This window comes from Neoarius graeffei, chromosome 9 (genome assembly GCF_027579695.1).
Source record: "Neoarius graeffei isolate fNeoGra1 chromosome 9, fNeoGra1.pri, whole genome shotgun sequence".
NCBI lineage: Eukaryota > Metazoa > Chordata > Actinopteri > Siluriformes > Ariidae > Neoarius > Neoarius graeffei.
The window spans coordinates 75,147,926-75,168,669 of record NC_083577.1 but is presented as its reverse complement, the minus strand read 5'-3'; the positions used below and the strand labels follow the sequence as shown (position 1 = coordinate 75,168,669).

Here is a 20,744-nt window from a genome sequence, read left to right as displayed (position 1 = left end):
ATAATATTGGCTGGCTTTGAGTGGTATATCAGATATATTCCATTCATCTTGCATGAAACTGAACGAGTCGAAGACGAGGAGCTGAACGGAAAATATCCGTCTGATATTGCTGGGTTTCGCGTGACGCCACGTCCGCCTCATTAGTCAATCAGAACTTTGGCTGGTGGTCTACCGAAGCTCAGTTGACGAAGCGTTTGTACGGAGAAGGCGCATCGCTCGCATGAAAAACGCCTTACGCTTGCGTTGTTCGAATCGATCGAACCGTGAAACCGATGAAAGTTTCTTCAGGGTTCGCCGTGAACTAGCGAACGCAGGATTTCACAAAAAGACGGCGAGAAAGGTGGCTTTCGAAGAAATCGAAGCGAGCCGAGTCGAAGCGTGCTCGAGTTTGCAGTGATCACTTGGTGAAAGGTTTGTATTTCGCTCTCAGCTCCGGCCTTAGTGTTTTCCAACTGCTTTTCTTGCCGTGCGTCGTTATTTTACGGTACTTTTTGTAGTCACGAAGCGCTAAAGTCCCCAGCTGTTTCTTTGTTTCCTCCTCACAAAGTCCATACGCATGAAGGTCGCGACAAAATTCTTCCCCAGCCGTACAGTTACAATGCGCCGTGATCACTTCTCCGTCTCGTTTCACTAAGATCCAGGTCTTTAAAGGGGTTTCTGATGATCTGTGTGAATGATTTAGCTGAGAGATAAGAGCCAACACGAGGGAGAATCAAGCCAATTGTTGTTTGTTTACACTTCAACTTGCAGCGCTTCGTTGTAAAGACGTGAACGAAAAGCTTTAAAAAAATCCTTACACGGGCAAAAACAATCCAGGATTCATTGGGCAGCGACTTGATAGCGAGGTCCTTTACCCAGCCACATAGAAAAAAAAGTTGTAAGCCTCCGTACTCTTCCACGCTTTCATCTGTTTTACGGTGTAGAAGGACGTCTGCAACACCAGATAGTTCGAGATGTCGGGGAACTCGACTGAAGGGTCGTTTTCAAGATTGTATGACAAATCCTTCTTTCCCAGACTGTAGGGGTCGATTCCATTGCACACAGCAATCTTCTGAATATATCTAAAGCCAGCAGCCGCTTCTAGATCACGAGCATACTCTGATAACTTACGCTAGTTGTTTGCACTACGGCAGCCGTTTAGACCGCCAGCTATTTCACTTCCGGTAAAACCGCCAAGAAAAGTCACGTGACTGAGACGCAGCAATACCATGAAAAAAACAGCCAGCTTTTATTTTTATACATACACATTCCTGTTTTTCCGTTTCCGCTTGAAAGTATGCTGTGTGCATTTTGGCTGCCGCTTCTCACCAGAGCTTTTTATTTTTCACCCCTTTTGTGATTGTATGATTTAATGTTTTATGAGTAGCATGCTGTGTGAGCACAATCGCTATCAGGCGCGTTAAAATGTAATTAACTTTTCTAGAATTTCACCAAAACTCATTGAATTTTCAGCATTGTAAGAGAACTCCCTAAAGTATTATTCAGCAAAACCCCAGAATGATGCACAAATCTAGAATTTTTAACAGAATTTTAGTTCTTAAAATTTAACGTAATTATGGACGTCACGCGTAACATTTACACCCGTGAAAAATCACTTTGAATGCTGTTTTAAAAGTTTTGATCAAATATTCTCTATAATAAAAAAATCGCTTAAATATTATAAACACAGTCTTTTAATGTATCAAAAAATAATTTTGATAAAGCGAGGAAATTCGGAAGAAAACTTTTTTTTTCTTTTGCTTGTTGTGCGCGTCACGCTACCAAACTCTAACTAACCCCTTCACGAACTATTCCAACTTTCATGGACTTGTAGCGCGAATAAACCTTTCAAAAAATATATATAATACTTCTCACCCAGTAAATTAGAATCCTGGTGACTTATATCCTCGTAGCTTCAGTAGATCTCGAGATTTAGTAGCTAAATCCCAAACGCCGTGAAACACGCCAGCCGTCTACTGTATGGTGAGAAGTGCTGCTGTAGTTGAGGAACTCTCATTTCTCCCGCTTCCAACTAACTCCGTGACCCAGACCAAAATAACAATGTCACGCTCATCACTTAAGGATGATTTATGCCAAGTTTCACGGAAAAATACAGCGAAATTAACTTGCTAGAAGCATTTTTCAAAATCCCAAACATTATGAAACATTTCTTGTAGGGTTTCAGGTTACAAATTTCGAGAATAGAGAAATTGCGGCGCAAAAGTTTGCCACCAAACTCGCGAAAATACTCCATCCTGGCGAGTTTCACAACCGAACTAGGCTACGTGACAGTCCGTGACCACCCAGGAATGTTCTAGAAGGTACGCTTCTAGGCACGTGCGATCGAGAAAGACGCCACGTGAAGGTAGTAAAGGTAGTATTTCCACTGTCTTATGACGTTTTTGCTTGTTTTAGCGCGATAAACAATGCATTATGGGTAATCATTAAAATGCTGATTTCAAGGTTAAAATGGGTAAAAACAACTCATTTATATAGATATTGTAAAAATTGCGCCTAATAGTTATTTCAGTACATAAAATCAAAACCTGAATTTTTTTATTTTTTTTCCCTATGTTACACCATTGTGCATCTATAGCATGCTACTCATCGTTTGTTCTTTTCTTTGAATGTTTTATCCGCCGGTTGCGGTGTAGCTCCGGACCCGGTTTTGGACATTAGTTCCGTCCGGGCCTTCATGCGCTGTGGGTGATGCCAGCGCTCGTCACTATGGACTGCAGTGAGCTCGTTGCTCTTTTAACATCAGGGTTGTCCAGCGCTCCGTGCGGCGATGCTTCTGTACTTGGCGCGGTGTTCCGAGCGATGTTGCCTGGTGGCATTACGGCGGTGTGGGATTTATCTTCATACGCCTTTTGGTGGGCCATTGGAATTGCATCCTGACCCTCTTTTGCTGGACTTTTTTGTAAATATAAAGCAGCCTTGGGTGTGAGAAAGGCACTATATAAGTTGAATTTTATTATAATTATTATTATCGTTCCTTTCTGGTGTTCAGCGCTAGCCTGGCAAGCCAGACTAAATGTGAGTATTTAGTCTGGCCTCGCTCGTAGACATTTCCGATGGGTGTGGGAGGAACAACCCGCTGTCTTTCAAACTGTCTCTGTGCGTATAGGCCAACGCTCTGACCAATCAGCGCAACTGTGACTGTGACGTAGTCAGAGCGACAGAAAGCAGTGGGGGAGGCCTTGAAATAAATAATTTTTCAAAATGCGTATTAATTAATAAACAGGTTCTAGATATTAAGAAGTTTGGAGATAATGACCACAAGTTTGGAGTCTGTACCACATACTTAACATACATACACTTTTTTTTCCAAGTGTTTTTCAAGGGTTTGCTTAAACTGTTTTTGAGAGTTTTTATTTAGTGGTGTTTGGTGAACTAATTTCCCTTAAATTTAAAATAACGGGAAAATAAGAAACAATCAAAAAGTAATGTTTCAAAGCTGTTTATTAATTCTTCGTACTGCACAAACTAGCCCCATCCTTTTGGCTACGAGCGGAGCCAGCTGGTAGATCAGACTTTTGCCATAGCCGGTCGACAAAACTGCGAAAGCGTCCTTCTTGAAAAGGAATGAGCGGAGAGCCTCTTCCTGCTCATGTTTCAACGAAAACTCCAAGTCTAATTCTTCTAAAACTGATTCCAAAGCGCAGTCAAACGCGCGCTGTTCACTAGCCGTAGCCATCTTTCCTGTTGCGCTTTCTCCAGCGTCGCGCAGCCTTGTCGTCACTCCTGCAAAAGCCCACCCAAAGAATCCAAACAAAAACCTTGCGTTGTGATTGGCGGGCACGATTTGATGCCCGGGGTGTGGTGTTGATATGGTGCGAGGCTAGACCCACTCGTAGGCAAAAATATTTTTGGCCGCTAGGCGGGTGGGTCTAGTTTACTAGGCTAGTTCAGCGCATCTTTCTCTTTCAAAATTCTCTCAAAATCTTCCGTATTTAACGAAGCAAACCTGGCGGCCACGATTGTTCACAAATTGTCCCAGTCGCCCGCTAGCACGGAGGTTTTGCGTCTCCGGCGCGTCACGTCATGTTGTCTTGACAACCGTGCAATATCGTAAACCCTATTCAACGCTCGTTCTCCGTTGGGTAGAGTGACGTGATACACGTCGGATAAGCGATATGCGGACGATGTTGCATGCGATCAAACCAAACGAATGAAACCCGCTAGAAGGGAAGAGAGTACGTGTTTTTATTCCATCGAAAAAGTGTCCTGGATGTATAATAATTTCTGATCTTTCAGTCCGATCACGTCACTCGTCAGAGACGTAAAACTTCGGCTCGAGTGAGCAGCCGTCAGCGAACACGGCCGCCAGGTTTGCTTCGTTAAATACAGAAGATCCCGAGAGAGAATTTTGAAAGAGAAAGACGCACTGAACACCCGAAAGGAGGAATAATGATAATAAAACGTACGGTACAGGCGCTCTGTGTGGTGGTGCTTCTGTGCTCGCTTTGTGGCTCCCTGGCACGGTGTTCCTGCTAGAAGGGAATAGAAGACATGTTTTTATTTCATTTAACGAGTGTCCTGTTTGTATATTAATAATAATACTTACTATCTGGCCTTCACGGTTAGATCAACACCGACGGCTCAAGAACGAGCGTCTAGAGCAAAAGCCTGTTAAAATTCTTCTCACTTGTTTTTAAAATGCCAGTCGTTTCTTCTAATTGCAGAAGGTTCCAGAAGTTCATCGCTCCTGCTGTTAAACACGCAGCGTATTTTTTTAGATGATAGGAACGCAGGCAAAGTGAGTAGGTTGGGCTGGGTGTGTGCCAGATTGCCAGCCCTGGCAGTGATAACGGCTGTTTTGTGTACGTCGGAGCTGAGGCTTGCACTCCTATGCCAAATAAAGCTCGCGTCTGTGAAGGCGTCGATGTAAAACAGGGTGGATTTTTAGCAATCAGCTCGTCTTATCAGGGCACTAGCGATGACATGGCCCGATTCCGAATGCAGCATTGCTTCCTAACGTTGTTTTTAATAGTGCACTGAAACAACAAAAAAATAACTTCACGATGTTTTATACCGTGTGTTTCTGCCAGACGTGAATCTGAATAATAGTGTATACGAGGCACTGTGTAATAAATAAAGCTCTCTTGAAGCTCAAAGATCTGCAAAATCCAGTGTCCTTCGACAAAGGGGAAAAAAACGCCGCGGCCGGATAAGCTCAAAATGACAAAACGTACGAAGAAAACAAACAAAAGATCATTTTGATCATCCCCTTATGCGATAACGTGTCGCCCATCCAGAATTTACAAAAAATCGCTACTCCTCTTACAGGATCGATCAGATTTCGATCAAACTCGCTAACAATGTTCTCCAGGTGGGCGTGCATAAAAGTTGTCAAGACGGTGGCTCCACCAGTCATGTTTACGAGTTTATAGGCATCTTGGCCGGTACGAACTCGACAGCCTCGTTGAGGCTTTATTATTTATTTATTTATTTATTTATTTATTTTCTCTCTCTTTTCTTTTCACAGTCGAGTAGCGATTGCGTCGGAGCACTCACTTGTTTTGCCGTCTGATGCATTTTGAGCGGGACGCCGTGTTTTCAAGCGGTGTCTAAAACCCGTAGCGTTTGGTTGTCGTCGTCGTCCCTCTTTACGTTTGATACGGACGCTCTTTATTCCAAATTGCTTGCCGGATATACTTTACAGAAATGCTTAAAGCCTAGGTCACAACCGGACGTACGATTTTTTTGGCCGTGCGATTTTTGGCGTTTCCCAAATCGCTGCTTTTTTTTTTTTTTTTGTTCGTGGAGAAAGACGCACGTTGGCCGTAAGTTTGTCCTGCAACCTGAAAAAAACGTAAGCACCCGTAGAGTTTGTTTGACATGACAAAGAACCTCTGCGGCCGGTCTACGGCTCGAAAATCAGCACGTCACACACGTTTCACGCTCGCCCTCCGTGCGTTTCTTGCGTTTTTTGCACGTAAACCGGCCGTAGGAGCACGTACAGTACGTCCGGTTGTGACCGAGGCTGAAGCGATGAGCCGCCGCTACTCGAACTCTTTGAACTCGCTGAACAATAATAAAATAAACCCAACAAGTCATAAATACCCAAGTGTTAAAAGCGTTTTGCCATTTGTCTGGACATGAAGCTTGGATACATTTCCAGGATTTGGATTTGTAACCTGTATTAGGGATGGAATAATATTATTTTTGAGAAGATGAAAGGGTGTGTTTTGGATGAATTTATGATGTTTGAGGCCGTCTGGGTGAATTAGGCGATGTTGACTCTTCGGGTTTGGGTTGAACTTCCCGTTTGGTTCGGAGAAAGAGCGGAAAAATAACGGTCCGAGATTAATCAGGGCTGTGGATCGAGAAAGGAAAAAAAAACCCTGAGACGGTAGGTTCGGGAGCGAGCTTGAAATAGCCTTTAATTTTCATGTTTGTTTGTGTTTTGTACAGGAAAACCCAGCACAGTTCGCTGGATCAGAGTTCTCCTCCTCAGACAGGGATGTCCACTTACAACCACCCGGTGCTGGGGCTGTACGATTCCAAAGACGACTTTCCACTCCGCAAAACGGGTAAGCCAACTTGCTGCTCGGTGATGAACAATTAACAAAGATTCCTCTTGTACATCATGTTTATTTAGCCACGTTGAGGCTGATTCAGGACCAAACATTTAAAAAACAAAAAACAAAACTTGATCTCTGTTTCACTTCCCACACACTGATCCTCACAACAGATAACCTTCACCGTCAGTGTGAAGTTTACTGCAAGAAGACGAATTCTCACCATTTCTATTTCTGTCCAGAGCGCACAGTATGAAGCTTTCAGTCTCGGTCTGCATGTAAGCATAAATCCAAACAAACTGAAGTAATGATGCAAAACCGGTGTAAGGAGGCTTGTGGTCGGGCGCTGGACTCCGCCAGTGGAAACTCCGTCTTTATTCGAGCTGTCTGGTAACACGCAACTTTGCTCCGATGACAGGCCCCGCCATCAATCCCAGAAGGCTGAGTGACCCTTTTCATCACTTGGAGTTTAAATCAAGGAGGCAAACCGCCAGCAGCGAGGCGCATGGGCCGGAAAGGACCGTTCTCTCGGTCTCTCTTTCCTCTCTCTCTGCTAAGCCTGTTATCAACCTCCCAGAATTAGTACCTTTCCTTCAAATGACGGCGGGGAAGAAAACGGAACGCTCCAGAGAAATCGCTCTCTCGCTTACCTGAGCCTTGGTTTGTCAGTTATTAGCAGCGTATGGACTTCTCGGATCTCTAACCAGTGTTGGAGTCGAGTCACTAAACCTCGAGTCCCCAGTGTTCAAGTCCAAGTCATAACAATAACTTCGAGTCGAGAACAAGGCTCCAACCGCACCATCTGACGGCGGCTGTTTGTTTCAGCGCCGTTAACATTAGTTTGTTCCTGAACATGACGGTGAATGTGCATTCTCTTTATCAGGGAGTGTGAAGTATTCTCTCAGAGACGGTTGGGCGACGGATGGAAGTGCAGAAGGTGTGTTTTATTAATACAAGTGAAGACGATCCAGAACGGCAGGCAAAATCGTAAAACAGGCAATAGGTCGAGCGAGCCACAAACAGGCTAGTCAGAGGCTCGGCAGAATCGGAGACGAGGAACACGAAACCAAACAAGGAAATAAGGCTCGGTAATGTGTCAGCAATACTTCGCAAAGTAAGTGTGTTTTCGCAGATTTTATATCGGCGCGCTGATTGCGCCTCAATCCTGTGCAAGCGCGAGACGTTTACGAGAGAGTCCGCTTGGCGCACGAGCGCTGTCCGGAGCGCGCCCGAGAGTCTGTTTGATGCACGCGCCAAGGTGCGCAGGTGTGCCACTCTTGCACAAAATTAATGTCAAAGTTAATCTCATCTCATTATCTGTAGCCGCTTTATCCTGTTCTACAGGGTCGCAGGCAAGCTGGAGCCTATCCCAGCTGACTACGGGCGAAAGGCGGGGTACACCCTGGACAAGTCGCCAGGTCATCACAGGGCTGACACATAGACACAGACAACCATTCACACTCACATTCACACCTACGGTCAATTTAGCGTCACCAGTTAACCTAACCTGCATGTCTTTGGACTGTGGGGGAAACCGGAGCACCCGGAGGAAACCCACGCGGACACGGGGAGAACATGCAAACTCCACACAGAAAGGCCCTCGCCGGCCCCGGGGCTCGAACCCGGACCTTCTTGCTGTGAGGCGACAGCGCTAACCACTACACCACCGCACCGTGCCGCCCCCAGATGTAAATTTATGATGCCAAATTATTTTGGCATGTTACGAAAAATAAAGGAAAGTCCGAATGCAGTTAAAGCACGAGTCGGAGTCGCGGCCGAGTCCTGGACTCGAGTACTACAAGCCTATCTCGAGCATCACGCCTCACGTAACTGTCAGAGTGAAATCTGGGAGAAGCGTACGTTTTTTTCAAGAGAAATGACATGCAGTGGATGATGCTACACCACATGCTTTGTGTAGAGCTCAATAGCACAAAAAGACCTAAAGAAGATTTAAAAAAAAAAACGCAAGCAGACAGTGCGAAATACAGGTGGGAACTGGGTCGAGCGCGTCTTACTGTATTGAGTTATTGAGCACTCAAACCGCTTGCCAGAAGTGGTGAAAGATGCACCGTCGTTCGTGTAATTTCCTCGGGAAAGATGCATGTGACCACAGCAAAGCGTGTACAGCAGTACGTCCCTGACATCATCATCAAAGGATGTGTTGCCAGGTCTGCGGTTTTGTTACTGAATTGGTTTCACTTTGAATTGCATACAGGGTTTTTTGTTTTGTTTTTTTTTTCAGCCGAGTGTCATGAAATCTGGTAACAAGTTGCCCACAGAGATGCAGAACCGTATCAGGCGGGACTGGCTTTCGGTTCCGCTTAAGCAGCTCTCTTGTGACCGGATCGCCCAAGATGGTGAACAAGACCACCTTCTGATCTGCCTTCACATCAGTGTTGCTTCTAGTGTGATAAATGTTGACCTGGATATGACTGTCTGAGCAATATCTTATTGGCTGAGTGCAACTCTGAGAGTCGACAAGTCCAAGTGCCAATGATGAGCTTTTTTGGCTGGAATAAACTCGTCCCTGAGGATCACAGAATGCCATAAATCGCTCTTTCCAGCTTCATTTCCCAAGTCTCCTCCATTTCCAGCAAAACAGCCGTCGTCGGTCGATTCCGTACGCAGTCAGATTGCTTCTTCCGGTGGTTATTGGTCACGTTGAGACTCTATTTATAGCCGGATGTCTGAGTTATGTTATGCAATACAAGATTTCTGTGACTGATGTGTTTCTGTGGCTTTTACACAGTTCTCTTTTACACTCGGCCCATGCTTCTGCAGACGTGTGCGTGTGTGGTTGACAAAGTGACTATAGTAGGCACTGCAACGTGATTTCTGCCAGCTGCGAAGAATTATTCCGAGTGAACTGGTGAGTAAGGCAGATCAGCGCTCTCCACGAGGCCCTGAGAGCGTGCGGCCAGAGCCTGAGGTCCTGAGCTGCTCCGCTCAGCAGGAGAGCTGCACTTAAGGGCCTTCCCTTTGCACGTTCACCTTAGGCTGCCTGAGATTAGGCCACTGCTCTCATTAATCATGCTGGAAATGGACCTGTCAGAGTACTGCAGTGCAGCTGGGCCCAGGCTCCCTGCATACTCTCAGCCCCCTGAGACACCAGGGCAATTACAGCAAGGAAAGGAAGGGGATGTTACTGCTGCAATATGCCCATCACCGGATGAGTGAAGGAGAGGAAGAGGGTGGATCTACTTCCATAGAGCAGCATATTGCAGGGCGCAGAGTACGACTGAATCCGGACTCTGTATTTCCTGACCTCGAAATCGGTTTCCTTGCCAATTTAACGTTTCGTTTCGAAATGTTCTCCAAAAACGTCTTAAAACGCCAGCGGTTTTCCCAACCTCATTTCGATTTAACCTGGTTTGTACTGTAAAGTCTCTGCAGTTACACTACCGTTCAAAAGTTTGGGGTCACTTTGAAATGTCCTTATTTTTGAAAGAAAAGCACTGTTCTTTTCAATGAAGATCACTTTAAACTAATCAGAAATCCACTCTATACATTGCTAATGTGGTAAATGACTATTCTAGCTGCAAATGTCTGGTTTTTGGTGCAATATCTCCATAGGTGTATAGAGGCCCATTTCCAGCAACTCTCACTCCAGTGTTCTAATGGTACAATGTGTTTGCTCATTGCCTCAGAAGGCTAATGGAGGATTAGAAAACCCTTGTACAATCATGTTAGCACAGCTGAAAACAGTTGAGCTCTTTAGAGAAGCTATAAAACTGACCTTCCTTTGAGCAGATTGAGTTTCTGGAGCATCACATTTGTGGGGTCGATTAAATGCTCAGAAAAATGTCTCGGCTATATTTTCTATTCGTTTTACAACTTATGGTGGTAAATAAAAGTGTGACTTTTCGTGGAAAACACAAAATTGTCTGGGTGACCCCAAACTTTTGAACGGTAGTGCACCTCTAGAAGGAACTTGAGCAAGTCTAAGGACTGAATCGCCACTAAACGTTCAAAATATGTGGCGACATAATGCAAATTTAAGCCATCTAAGACCGTCTTGCCAAAATCGTTTCAGTGTCGCTTTATTTTCAACAATGCAGCAACACCTTTAAGGCCCGGTCCCACAGTACCGAGAACTATAACTGCAGCTATAACGATAAATAAATCGGTCCCGTGCAGTTTATGTGGTTGGTGCTCACACCAGACCGATAACGATGCCTGGGTTTATCCGTATCGCCGAGATTGCTCCTGGAGCCATTTTTCCAGGCCTGGATCCGATAAAACATATGGCTAATCAGGTAATTGTTTGCATGTGACGTTGTCTGAGCACATGCTATTTTTTTCCTCGGGCGTCCTTGTTGCATCATGAAGAAGTCATGGAATACGGATTCACGGAAAATTAAAAAAAAAAATATATATATATATATATACACTGAACAAAAATATAAACGCAGCACCTAAAGATTTTATTTATTTTGTACATCCGATACTGATTTTTTTTTTCTGCCCACATCAAATGATAGTATAGCATACCAGTAAACATTTTTTGAAAAAAAAAAATGTCCCTCTACTCAAGTTCTGAGCAGTGCCCAGACTTGAGATAATCCATGATCCAGTCGGGTGTGACCATTGCAGACAAAAATTTCACTGAGTAATGCATGTAATGACCATCCTTTATGTGGGGCCAATAAAAGGCCACCCTAAAATGACAAAAATGTTCAAATGTCAAGATGCCACAGATGACCAGAATCAACCGGGAACGAGCCACTGGCATGCTGCAGGCTGGAATGTCCATCAGAGCTGTAGGGCGTCAATTGGGGGTGCTATTCCACGATAGTCCGCCTCCGACGACGATTTCAGCAGCATGGCACCACAGACAACATGCCACATGCACGCAGGCCACGTGTCACCACTCCAGCACAAGACCGGCGTATCCGTCTGACCCACCTGCGTGATCGGTGCCGGACTGCAACACGGACCGCAGATGAGACCATGGGGAGACACAATCGCAGGGTCAGCAGTCAAACTGTGAGAAACCGACTCAGAGAAGCTGGCCTCCATGCACGTAGACCTCATCGAGGATTGGACCTGACTGCTGGGCGACGACGTTCTCGTCTGGACTGGGCTCGGGCACATAGAAAATGAAAATGAATTTCTATCTGAACATTTGTATTTCATAAAATATGGACCGCTGCATTTATATTTTTGTTCAGTGTATAATACAAAAGCACGGATCTTTTATTCACGGATGTGTGATTTTCCGTGAAATATCAGGAGTGAATTAATATAGTAAATATATAAATGCAGGTAAGATATTTATTTGTTTTTATCTCCGTCTGTGGGCGGGACGGTGGTGTAGTGGTTAGCGCTGTCGCCTCACAGCAAGAAGGTCCTGGGTTCGAGCCCCGGGGCCGGCGGGGGCCTTTCTGTGCGGAGTTTGCATGTTCTCCCCGTGTCCGCGTGGGTTTCCTCCGGGTGCTCTGGTTTCCCCCACAGTCCAAAGACATGCAGGTTAGGTTAACTGGTGACTCTAAATTGAGCGTAGGTGTGAATGTGAGTGTGAATGGTTGTCTGTGTCTATGTGTCAGCCCTGTGATGACCTGGCGACTTGTCCAGGGTGTACCCCGCCTTTCACCTGTAGTCAGCTGGGATAGGCTCCAGCTTGCCTGCGACCCTGTAGAACAGGATAAAGCGGCTAGAGATAATGAGATGAGATGAGATGAGATCTCCGTCTGTCCGAAGCACCCTTTTTCTCAGAAACCGCAAATCATAGCCACTTGGTAGCAAGCTTCAGCTTGGGGTTCTATACCGTGTATACCGTTTTCAGGTCTGTCGCACATCGACTTCCTGTTTACCGACTGAATGTGTTTATGAAACGTATAGCGTGGATTTTGACGCTATTTCAAGAAGCAAAATGCTTTTTCAGAATGGCAGTTTCCCAGGATGCTGTTTGAAATCCCTGGGGAGAGACACGGCTCTTTACTTACTTGTTTCAGGGTTCGTTATTCGTCGAAGTCAACATTCATAATACTGTACAGTAACACTACGTTCAGACTGCAACCTGAAACGACCCATATCCGATTTGTTGTGAAATCCGATTTTTTTGTTAGGCCGTTCACATTACCAATTATATGAGACTTGTATGCGATCTCCAATATGAACGGAAAACGACCCAAAAGTGTCCCGCATGCGCAGATTGACACGTAATAAGCACATCTACGTAATACGTGAACAAAAAAAAAAGCGCACTCTTCAAGTTTAATGATTTTCTTTTGTTTGTTTGTTTGTTTAATTATCTGGTTAGTGTTAAAGTGTGAGGTCTCGTGTGTGTTTTTGTTTCTGAACTGAAATGAAAACGTGTAGCCTGGTAACGAGGGTTGACTCCTAAATATGTCTCTAATTTCTATATAAGTGCACTACATGTTACTAGGAAGTAATGGATTTTTAAACTCTATATAGTGCACTCGAGCTTCAGTAGGCAGTCATTTGGGATACGGCCGCTGTATTACCAAACTCTTAATTCAGGCTTAATAATTTGCACATATTTATCTCGTCATATTAATAAACTTTTTCTACATTTTTATAAATATTTATTTAGATTGTTTATAGCCAGCTGAATTCTGCAGCTTCTCTCAGCGCTGGCTCAAGGTGCAGAAACACCAGTGCAGTTTGCTATGGAGACGAGGCGAGACCTGGCGATGTGGTACAGGATGGTTTAAGTTATAAATCAGTTATAGAAACTGTTTTATTTAATCAGGCTAACAGATCAACATCCAGGTCTCTACCAAATCCACCATTAGCTTGATCAATTCTATAAAAGTCTATTTAAATTCTGAAAACTGTACAAATGTTGTTGTTTTCCACCAAAGAGGCGGGATTAGCCAACACAGAATAGTGACGTTTGTCTCTTGTTGATGACGTGTAGGTCGCATGAATGCGACCTGTCCGGTCAGACTGTAGTCGCGTGTGAAAATAACGGCTATGCATCGGATTTAGGACCACATATCCAAGCGGCCTGGGTCGCATGTGAAAAAATCGGATCTGTGTCGTTCAGATTGTCAATAACAAATCGGATACAGGTCGCATATGGGCAAAAAAAATCGGATATGGGTCGTTTCAGGGTGCAGTCTGAACGTAGTCATAGTGTCCTATTCCTTCGATCGCTCGCGTTCTGATATAAGTGAGAGCAGGGGGGATATGGAAGTCAGCAGTAGCTCACAGTTGATCTTGTTTAATTATGAATTTCAGCAGCCCAAACATTTAATTGTTTTGGACTTCTCAATTTTTTTTTTAATCCGTGATGCATCATCCATATGAAATCGGTAACCAATCTGTAATACACCGAAACGTCCGTGACCGATCTGTAAATTATTAGCATCCATGATGCATCCGTATTAAAATCCGTAACCACTCCATATTTTGTATCCTTTTTTTATTTATTTCCGTAATCCGTGACCTGTCCGTATTTAGAACCGCCGGAGTGTGTACATGGGTTGTTTTTGAAGTCCAAGCTGTACAGTACGACCCAGAATAATGTGCTCCTACTTGGAAAAAACTTCTTCCAGGACTTATCTGTGAAGATACTCAGTCGTCCAGGTACATAGTAATCTGTGGTTGGTAGAGGAGAGCAACTGGACTTGCTTGAAAAGTCTTGAAGACGTTTCGCCTCTCGTCCGAAAGGCATCCTCAGTTCTGTCTGTCTAATAGGGAGTATCCGGTATTTATCCTCTCATGGATCATCATAGAATCCGAATCAGAATGCTGATGGCTGCATTGAAGGTGGCTGATAGATGTCATAGACGCCCACCTTTGTTCAGTGATGGTCGTTCCAGGTTGACAAAAATGAACGATCCTCTCTGGCTAAGATGTCTGCCAGTTTTCTGGAAGTCCTCTCATACTCCCGCACCAGTCGAAGGAAACTCATCCCAAAGTGCGTAGAAACATATCTGTGAAGATACTCAGTTTGGGATGCACTTTGGGATACGCACTTTGGGATGAGTTCCCTTCGACTGGTGCGGGAGTATGAGAGGACTTCCAGAAAACTGGCAGACATCTTAGCCAGAGAGGATCGTTCATTTTTGTCAACCTGGAACGACCATCACTGAACAAAGGTGGGCGTCTATGACATCTATCAGCCACCTTCAATGCAGCCATCAGCATTCTGATTCGGATTCTATGATGATCCATGAGAGGATAAATACTTGATACTCCCTAGTAGACAGACAGAACTGAGGATGCCTTTCGGACGAGAGGCGAAACGTCTTCAAGACTTTTCAAGCAAGTCCAGTTGCTCTCTTCTACCAACCACAGATTCTTCCAGGACTATTCCTAAGTTGCATGCGTTTATTTCCCTGAGTGTCAGGACCAAGCGATATTATAGCCGGGATTATCGTTGTGGTGTTTCTGCTCCAGACTGGAACTAAAATCAGTCAGAGTTGGAGTTATAGGTATAGTTATCGGTGTTGTGGGACCGGGCCCTTATTCATGCATCTTCAGTAGGTGTTTTATCCTGGTCAGGGTTGCGGTGGATCCGGAGCCTACACCCTGCACACGCATTCGCAGACTCGTTCACGCTTGAGGGCAATTTACTGCCGCCAGTTCACCAACCGGCTTGTTCTTTGGGAGGTACAGTAGGAGGAACCAGAGAACCCAAAAGAAACCCACGCAGACATTAAACCAAGCTCAGGATGGTGGAGAGTCCTGGAGCTGTGAGCTGGCCGTGCTATCCGCTGCACCATCACGTCGCCCAGGAGCAACACATTTCAAATCAATTCTAGCTATTCAGACTTTCCTGAATGTTTTGTGCTATCTGAGCGCGGGCAAACTCACGGCATAAATTCTTCCCTCTTAACCCTTTGATGCAAAACATGGGTCAAAAGTGACCTGGCTGAGTTTTTATCTTCTATATCTTTGCAATAAATTAATTCCATCATTCAGTATTCAAAGTATTCCTCAGGGTGTATTCAGACCAGGATAGTTCGATAGTTCACTCGCTTTGGTCCGAACCAAATGTTTTTTGTTTTTTTTTTCATTTTGGTGCGGTTCGCTTTCACACTGTACATTTTAGTAAGCGGACCGTCAACAAAGCCACGCGCCCTGAGGTCGTTCAGCTATTGGTCAGAGACGACACGCGCACAAAGCGTTAAGTTCAAAAGTAGTCATGGAGGCTTTCCGTGCTGTTATTCTTTTTAATGTCATCAAAGCTATATGTTTTTTCCAGTTTTTACTGTTTTCACAATTGTGCGATTACTATGCTGTTGTACAAGTAATGTATCAACGACGACGACAAAGGGCAAGGCGGCTACAGAGGATAGCGCTGATGAGCGCACGTCATGTTGTGACAGTTCTGGCTCTTCATGCAATAGATGAATTTCTTTTTTGCGTCGCTGGTACCGCCACTTTTTGAAAGAATGTCCCTGATTTTAATGTAGGTCTGACGGAGTTTCTTCACTTTTAGCCGACATTGTTCTGGGGAGCGCGTGAACCCCTTCTCCTTCATTTTCTCACTGAATACAGCAAACACGTCGGCATTTTTGTGTGTTCTCTCCAAAAGCTCAGATATGTGGACATCTGCCCATATATCCACAAGGGTGCGCGTTTCTTCCTCGGCCCACGTTTGCCCCCTACTCATTTTTTGTACTCTGTAGTCTAGCCTACCACTGGTCTGAATGACTGAACGACTGTTATAAGGTTCCCTTGACAACCGAAACAGTGTTTGCACTTTGCGGTGGAGTGTCAAGACTCTGTTTCCCATAATGCTCGACAAACGACGGAAGCTCCCGAGGTACAAAAAAGCAAAACTGTCAGATTAGGTCCGGTCTGCTTTCACACCTCCAAAAGATCCGCACCAGGGTTCCTTTGGTCCGGACCGAGTCCGACCTTGCAGCTCAGTCTCGGTCCGCTTGTTTGGTCCGGACCAGAGTTCGGTGGTTTGTATTCAGACCAACCCAAAAGGTCCGGGCCAAGGGAAATTTGGTTCGTTTGGTCCGGACCAAACAACGTAGGTGTGAATACGCCCTCAATTAACTTGTTTTTGATCATCATACATCCTTATTTTTTCCTTTCTTACTTTTTGAATAAAAACCCTTTTTGTATCACTACCCTTCTAATGCACAACATGGGTCAAAAACGACCTGCATTCATTTCCCAGGTTATTTCATGTATGGCTGAGTGTTTCTATGATATACTTTTGAAATAAATTCATTTTGTCATTTCCAAATATGCAGCAAATATCTTGTTTTTGTTTAGCACAAATCATCATTTTTATTTTTCCTTTCTTAAGTTATGAACAAGCACAGCTTTTATAATTCTACATCAAGTTTACACACATGGGTCAGAACCGACCCGCATGCATTTACTCCAGCGTTTGGTGGGAACTGTGAATTGTGCTTGTGTCAGACATTTCACAGCTCAGCACAGTGCCCTTTGCCCATCTCATACATGGAAGTAATGTTTTTCAATTGTTCTAACATTACCTTAGAAAAAAATTGATGATGTTTAGGTTCCCTTGAGAGTGAGTAGATTACTTGTCAGAAAGTTACAAGTAATTACTATTAGCTACCGAGCTGTCGACATATTTTACTTTAGTTAGCTAATTTTATTGTAGTTGGCTTAGCTAACTACATAGTTAATAAATAAATAACTGGCCCCGTTCACTGCTAAAGTAATTACTTGAAACAAATTATTATTATAGTATTAAAACATTTAATTTTAAATCACACTTGGATGACCCATGTGTAGTAATATAAAAAGTATTTTTGTTCATAAAGTAGGAAAGAAAAAATTAAATTAACGATTTGTGGTAATTAAAAACAAGATATTTAAAGAATACTTGAAATATTCAATCATAAAATAAATTGATTTCAAAAGATAGAGCAAAGAAAAACTCAGTCAGCATGAAATAACCTGGAAAATGAATGCGGGTCATCTTTGACCCATGTTGTGCATTAGAAGGGGTGTGCATATGTTTTGCATCAAAGGGTTAAAAACGACTCTCAGAAAGGACGAATTCTACAGATTTTGAGCTTCGACAAAAACACAGAAATGGTTTTGACTTCCCTCGCAACTGCCCTTGAACTTCTGTGATGCATGAGATTTAAATGAAAAGGTTTTTGATTAAGTTGACATTCTTGTCTGATTGGAAGATTCTGGGGTGCTACTTTAAAGGAACAGTCCACCGTATTTCCATAATGAAATATGCTCTTACCTGAATTGAGACGAGCTGCTCCGTACGTATCCGAGCTTTGCGCGACCTCCCAGTCAGTCAGACGCGCTGTCACTCCTGTTAGCAATGTAGCTAGGCTCAGCATGGCCAATGGTATTTTTTGGGGCTGTAGTTAGATGCGACCAAACTCTTCCACGTTTTTCCTGTTTACATAGGTTTATATGACCAGTGACATGAAACAAGTTCAGTTACACAAATTGAAACGTAGCGATTTTCTATGCTATGGAAAGTGCGCACTATAATGACAGGCGTACTAACACCTTCTGCGCGCTTCGGCAGCGCATTGATATCTGAGCTCCGTATCAACGCGCTGCCGAAGCGCGCAGAAGGTGTTAGTACGCCTGTCATTATAGTGCGGACTTTCCATAGCATAGAAAATCGCTACGTTTCAATTTGTGTAACTGAACTTGTTTCATATCACTGGTCATATAAACCTATGTAAACAGGAAAAACGTGGAAGAGTTTGGTCGCATCTAACTACAGCCCCAAAAAATACCATTGGCCATACTGAGCCTAGCTACATTGCTAACAGGAGTGACAGCGCGTCTGACTGACTGGGAGGTCGCGCAAAGCTCGGACAGGTACGGAGCAGCTCGTCTCAATTCAGATAAGAGCATATTTCATTATGGAAATACGGTGGACTGTTCCTTTAAAATACCTTTTTTTTTTTTTTTTCTCCCCCCCTAGGTGTCTGCTGTTATAGTTCCCCAAATGAATTAATTAGTTTAGGGACACGCCTACAGGATGATTTTTAATTTTTTTAATTTTTTTCAAGGGGAAAGAATCTGAACCTCAAGTCAAGCGTTCCTTTGTATGGTCACAGTTCTTCATTTTGTGGCGAGGCACGTCTGAGTGTTGATTCCAGCTCTCCCGCTGTAGATAAACCTCAGTTTGCTCTGGCTGCTGCGGTGCATTCCTGGGGCTGGGTAGAGCGCTCCGAAATCCTGTCACAGAAGCTCCATGTTCCTCCTCCTTTCCCATCAGAAAGCAGTCCCTTGATGTTTTTAGTTCCTTCAGTTTTTCCTACACCTTTCACCTCTCTGATTAGCGATACAGCAGAGACTCTGTGTCGTCCTCTGTTCCAGTTCATGATTCAGCTTTTTGTTGTCTCTTTTTTTTTTCTCCCCCCCCTCTTCTCTCATGACGCACGAGGGGTGAATGAGGGTGGAAACGAGCTGCTGGAGTGCTCTTGTGTCTTCGTCCATTCATTCGTTCGTGCCTGCAGAGCTGCGTATAGGGCACTCTTATTCAGAAAGAGAGAACACAGTCTTTGTGTGCCAGCTGACACGAGGGTCGCAGATTTGATATTTCCATTGGTCAGGTCCTTTTGCTGCCCTCATTTAACTACACTGTTGAATTGTATGAGATCAATTCAAGTCGAGCTTTTCCCACAGGAAGTAACGTGAGACACTGGATGGAGAAAGTGGCAGAATTTTTCTAGACGACTTTTTTTTTTTTGGAAGAACGTTAATCTGTCTTTTCGATTAGTGTGAAATTAAAGTAAATTAATACAAGAATTTGATTCGTGTTTGTTTTGGAGTGAAATATGTCCGGAATGTCTGCAGCTAGGGTGCCAAACTTGCAGCTGATGAAGGTTGTAACTCAGCTGAAAGAACCAAAACAAGAGCAAGTCATTATTATTATTATTATTATTATTATTACAACCCCGATTCCCAAAAAGTTGGGACAAAGTACAAATTGTAAATAAAAACGGAATGCAATGATGTGGAAGTTTCAAAATTCCATATTTTATTCAGAATAGAACATAGATGACATATCAAATGTTTAAACTGAGAAAATGTATCATTTAAAGAGAAAAATTAGGTGATTTTAAATTTCATGACAACACCACATCTCAAAAAAGTTGGGACAAGGCCATGTTTCCCACTGTGAGACATCCCCTTTTCTCTTTACAACAGTCTGTAAACGTCTGGGGACTGAGGAGACAAGTTGCTCAAGTTTAGGGATAGGAATGTTAACCCATTCTTGTCTAATGTAGGATTCTAGTTGCTCAACTGTCTTAGGTCTTTTTTGTCGTATCTTCCGTTTTATGATGCGCCAAATGTTTTCTATGGGTGAAAGATCTGGACTGCAGGCTGGCCAGTTCAGTACCCGGACCCTTCTTCTACGCAGCCATGATGCTGTAATTGATGCAGTATGTGGTTTGGCATTGTCATGTTGGAAAATGCAAGGTCTTCCCTGAAAGAGACGTCGTCTGGATGGGAGCATATGTTGCTCTAGAACCTGGATATACCTTTCAGCATTGATGGTGTCTTTCCAGATGTGTAAGCTGCCCATGCCACACGCACTAATGCAACCCCATACCATCAGAGATGCAGGCTTCTGAACTGAGCGCTGATAACAACTTGGGTCGTCCTTCTCCTCTTTAGTCCGAATGACACGGCGTCCCTGATTTCCATAAAGAACTTCACATTTTGATTCGTCTGACCACAGAACAGTTTTCCACTTTGCCACAGTCCATTTTAAATGAGCCTTGGCCCAGAGAAGACGTCTGCGCTTCTGGATCATGTTTAGATACGGCTTCTTCTTTGAACTATAGAGTTTTAGCTGGCAACGGCGGATGGCACGGTGAATTGTGTTCACAGATAATGTTCTCTGGAAATATTCCTGAGCCCATTTTGTGATTTCCAATACAGAAGCATGCCTGTATGTGATGCAGTGCCGTAAGATCACGGGCACCCAGTATGGTTTTCCGGCCTTGACCCTTACGCACAGAGATTCTTCCAGATTCTCTGAATCTTTTGATGATATTATGCACTGTAGATGATGATATGCTCAAACTCTTTGCAATTTTACACTGTCGAACTCCTTTCTGATATTGCTCCACTATTTGTTGGCTCAGAATTAGGGGGATTGGTGATCCTCTTCCCATCTTTACTTCTGAGAGCCACTGCCACTCCAAGATGCTCTTTTTATACCCAGTCATGTTAATGACCTATTGCCAATTGACCTAATGAGTTGCAGTTTGGTCCTCCAGCTGTTCCTTTTTTGTACCTTTAACTTTTCCAGCCTCTTATTGCCCCTGTCCCAACTTTTTT

The 20,744-nt window shown here is 43.9% G+C and overlaps 1 protein-coding gene across 5 annotated transcripts in view; it reads left to right on the top strand.

Annotated features, from left to right (window-relative positions):
- Positions 1 to 20,744, top strand: part of hdac4 (histone deacetylase 4) — a 588,646-nt gene that overhangs the window by 429,972 nt on the left and 137,930 nt on the right. For all 5 annotated transcript variants that reach the window (XM_060930285.1, XM_060930286.1, XM_060930288.1 and 2 more), the window contains one exon: positions 6,397 to 6,515. In XM_060930285.1, the coding sequence (XP_060786268.1) occupies positions 6,397 to 6,515 (119 nt within the window). The remainder of the gene's footprint in view (positions 1 to 6,396; positions 6,516 to 20,744) is intronic.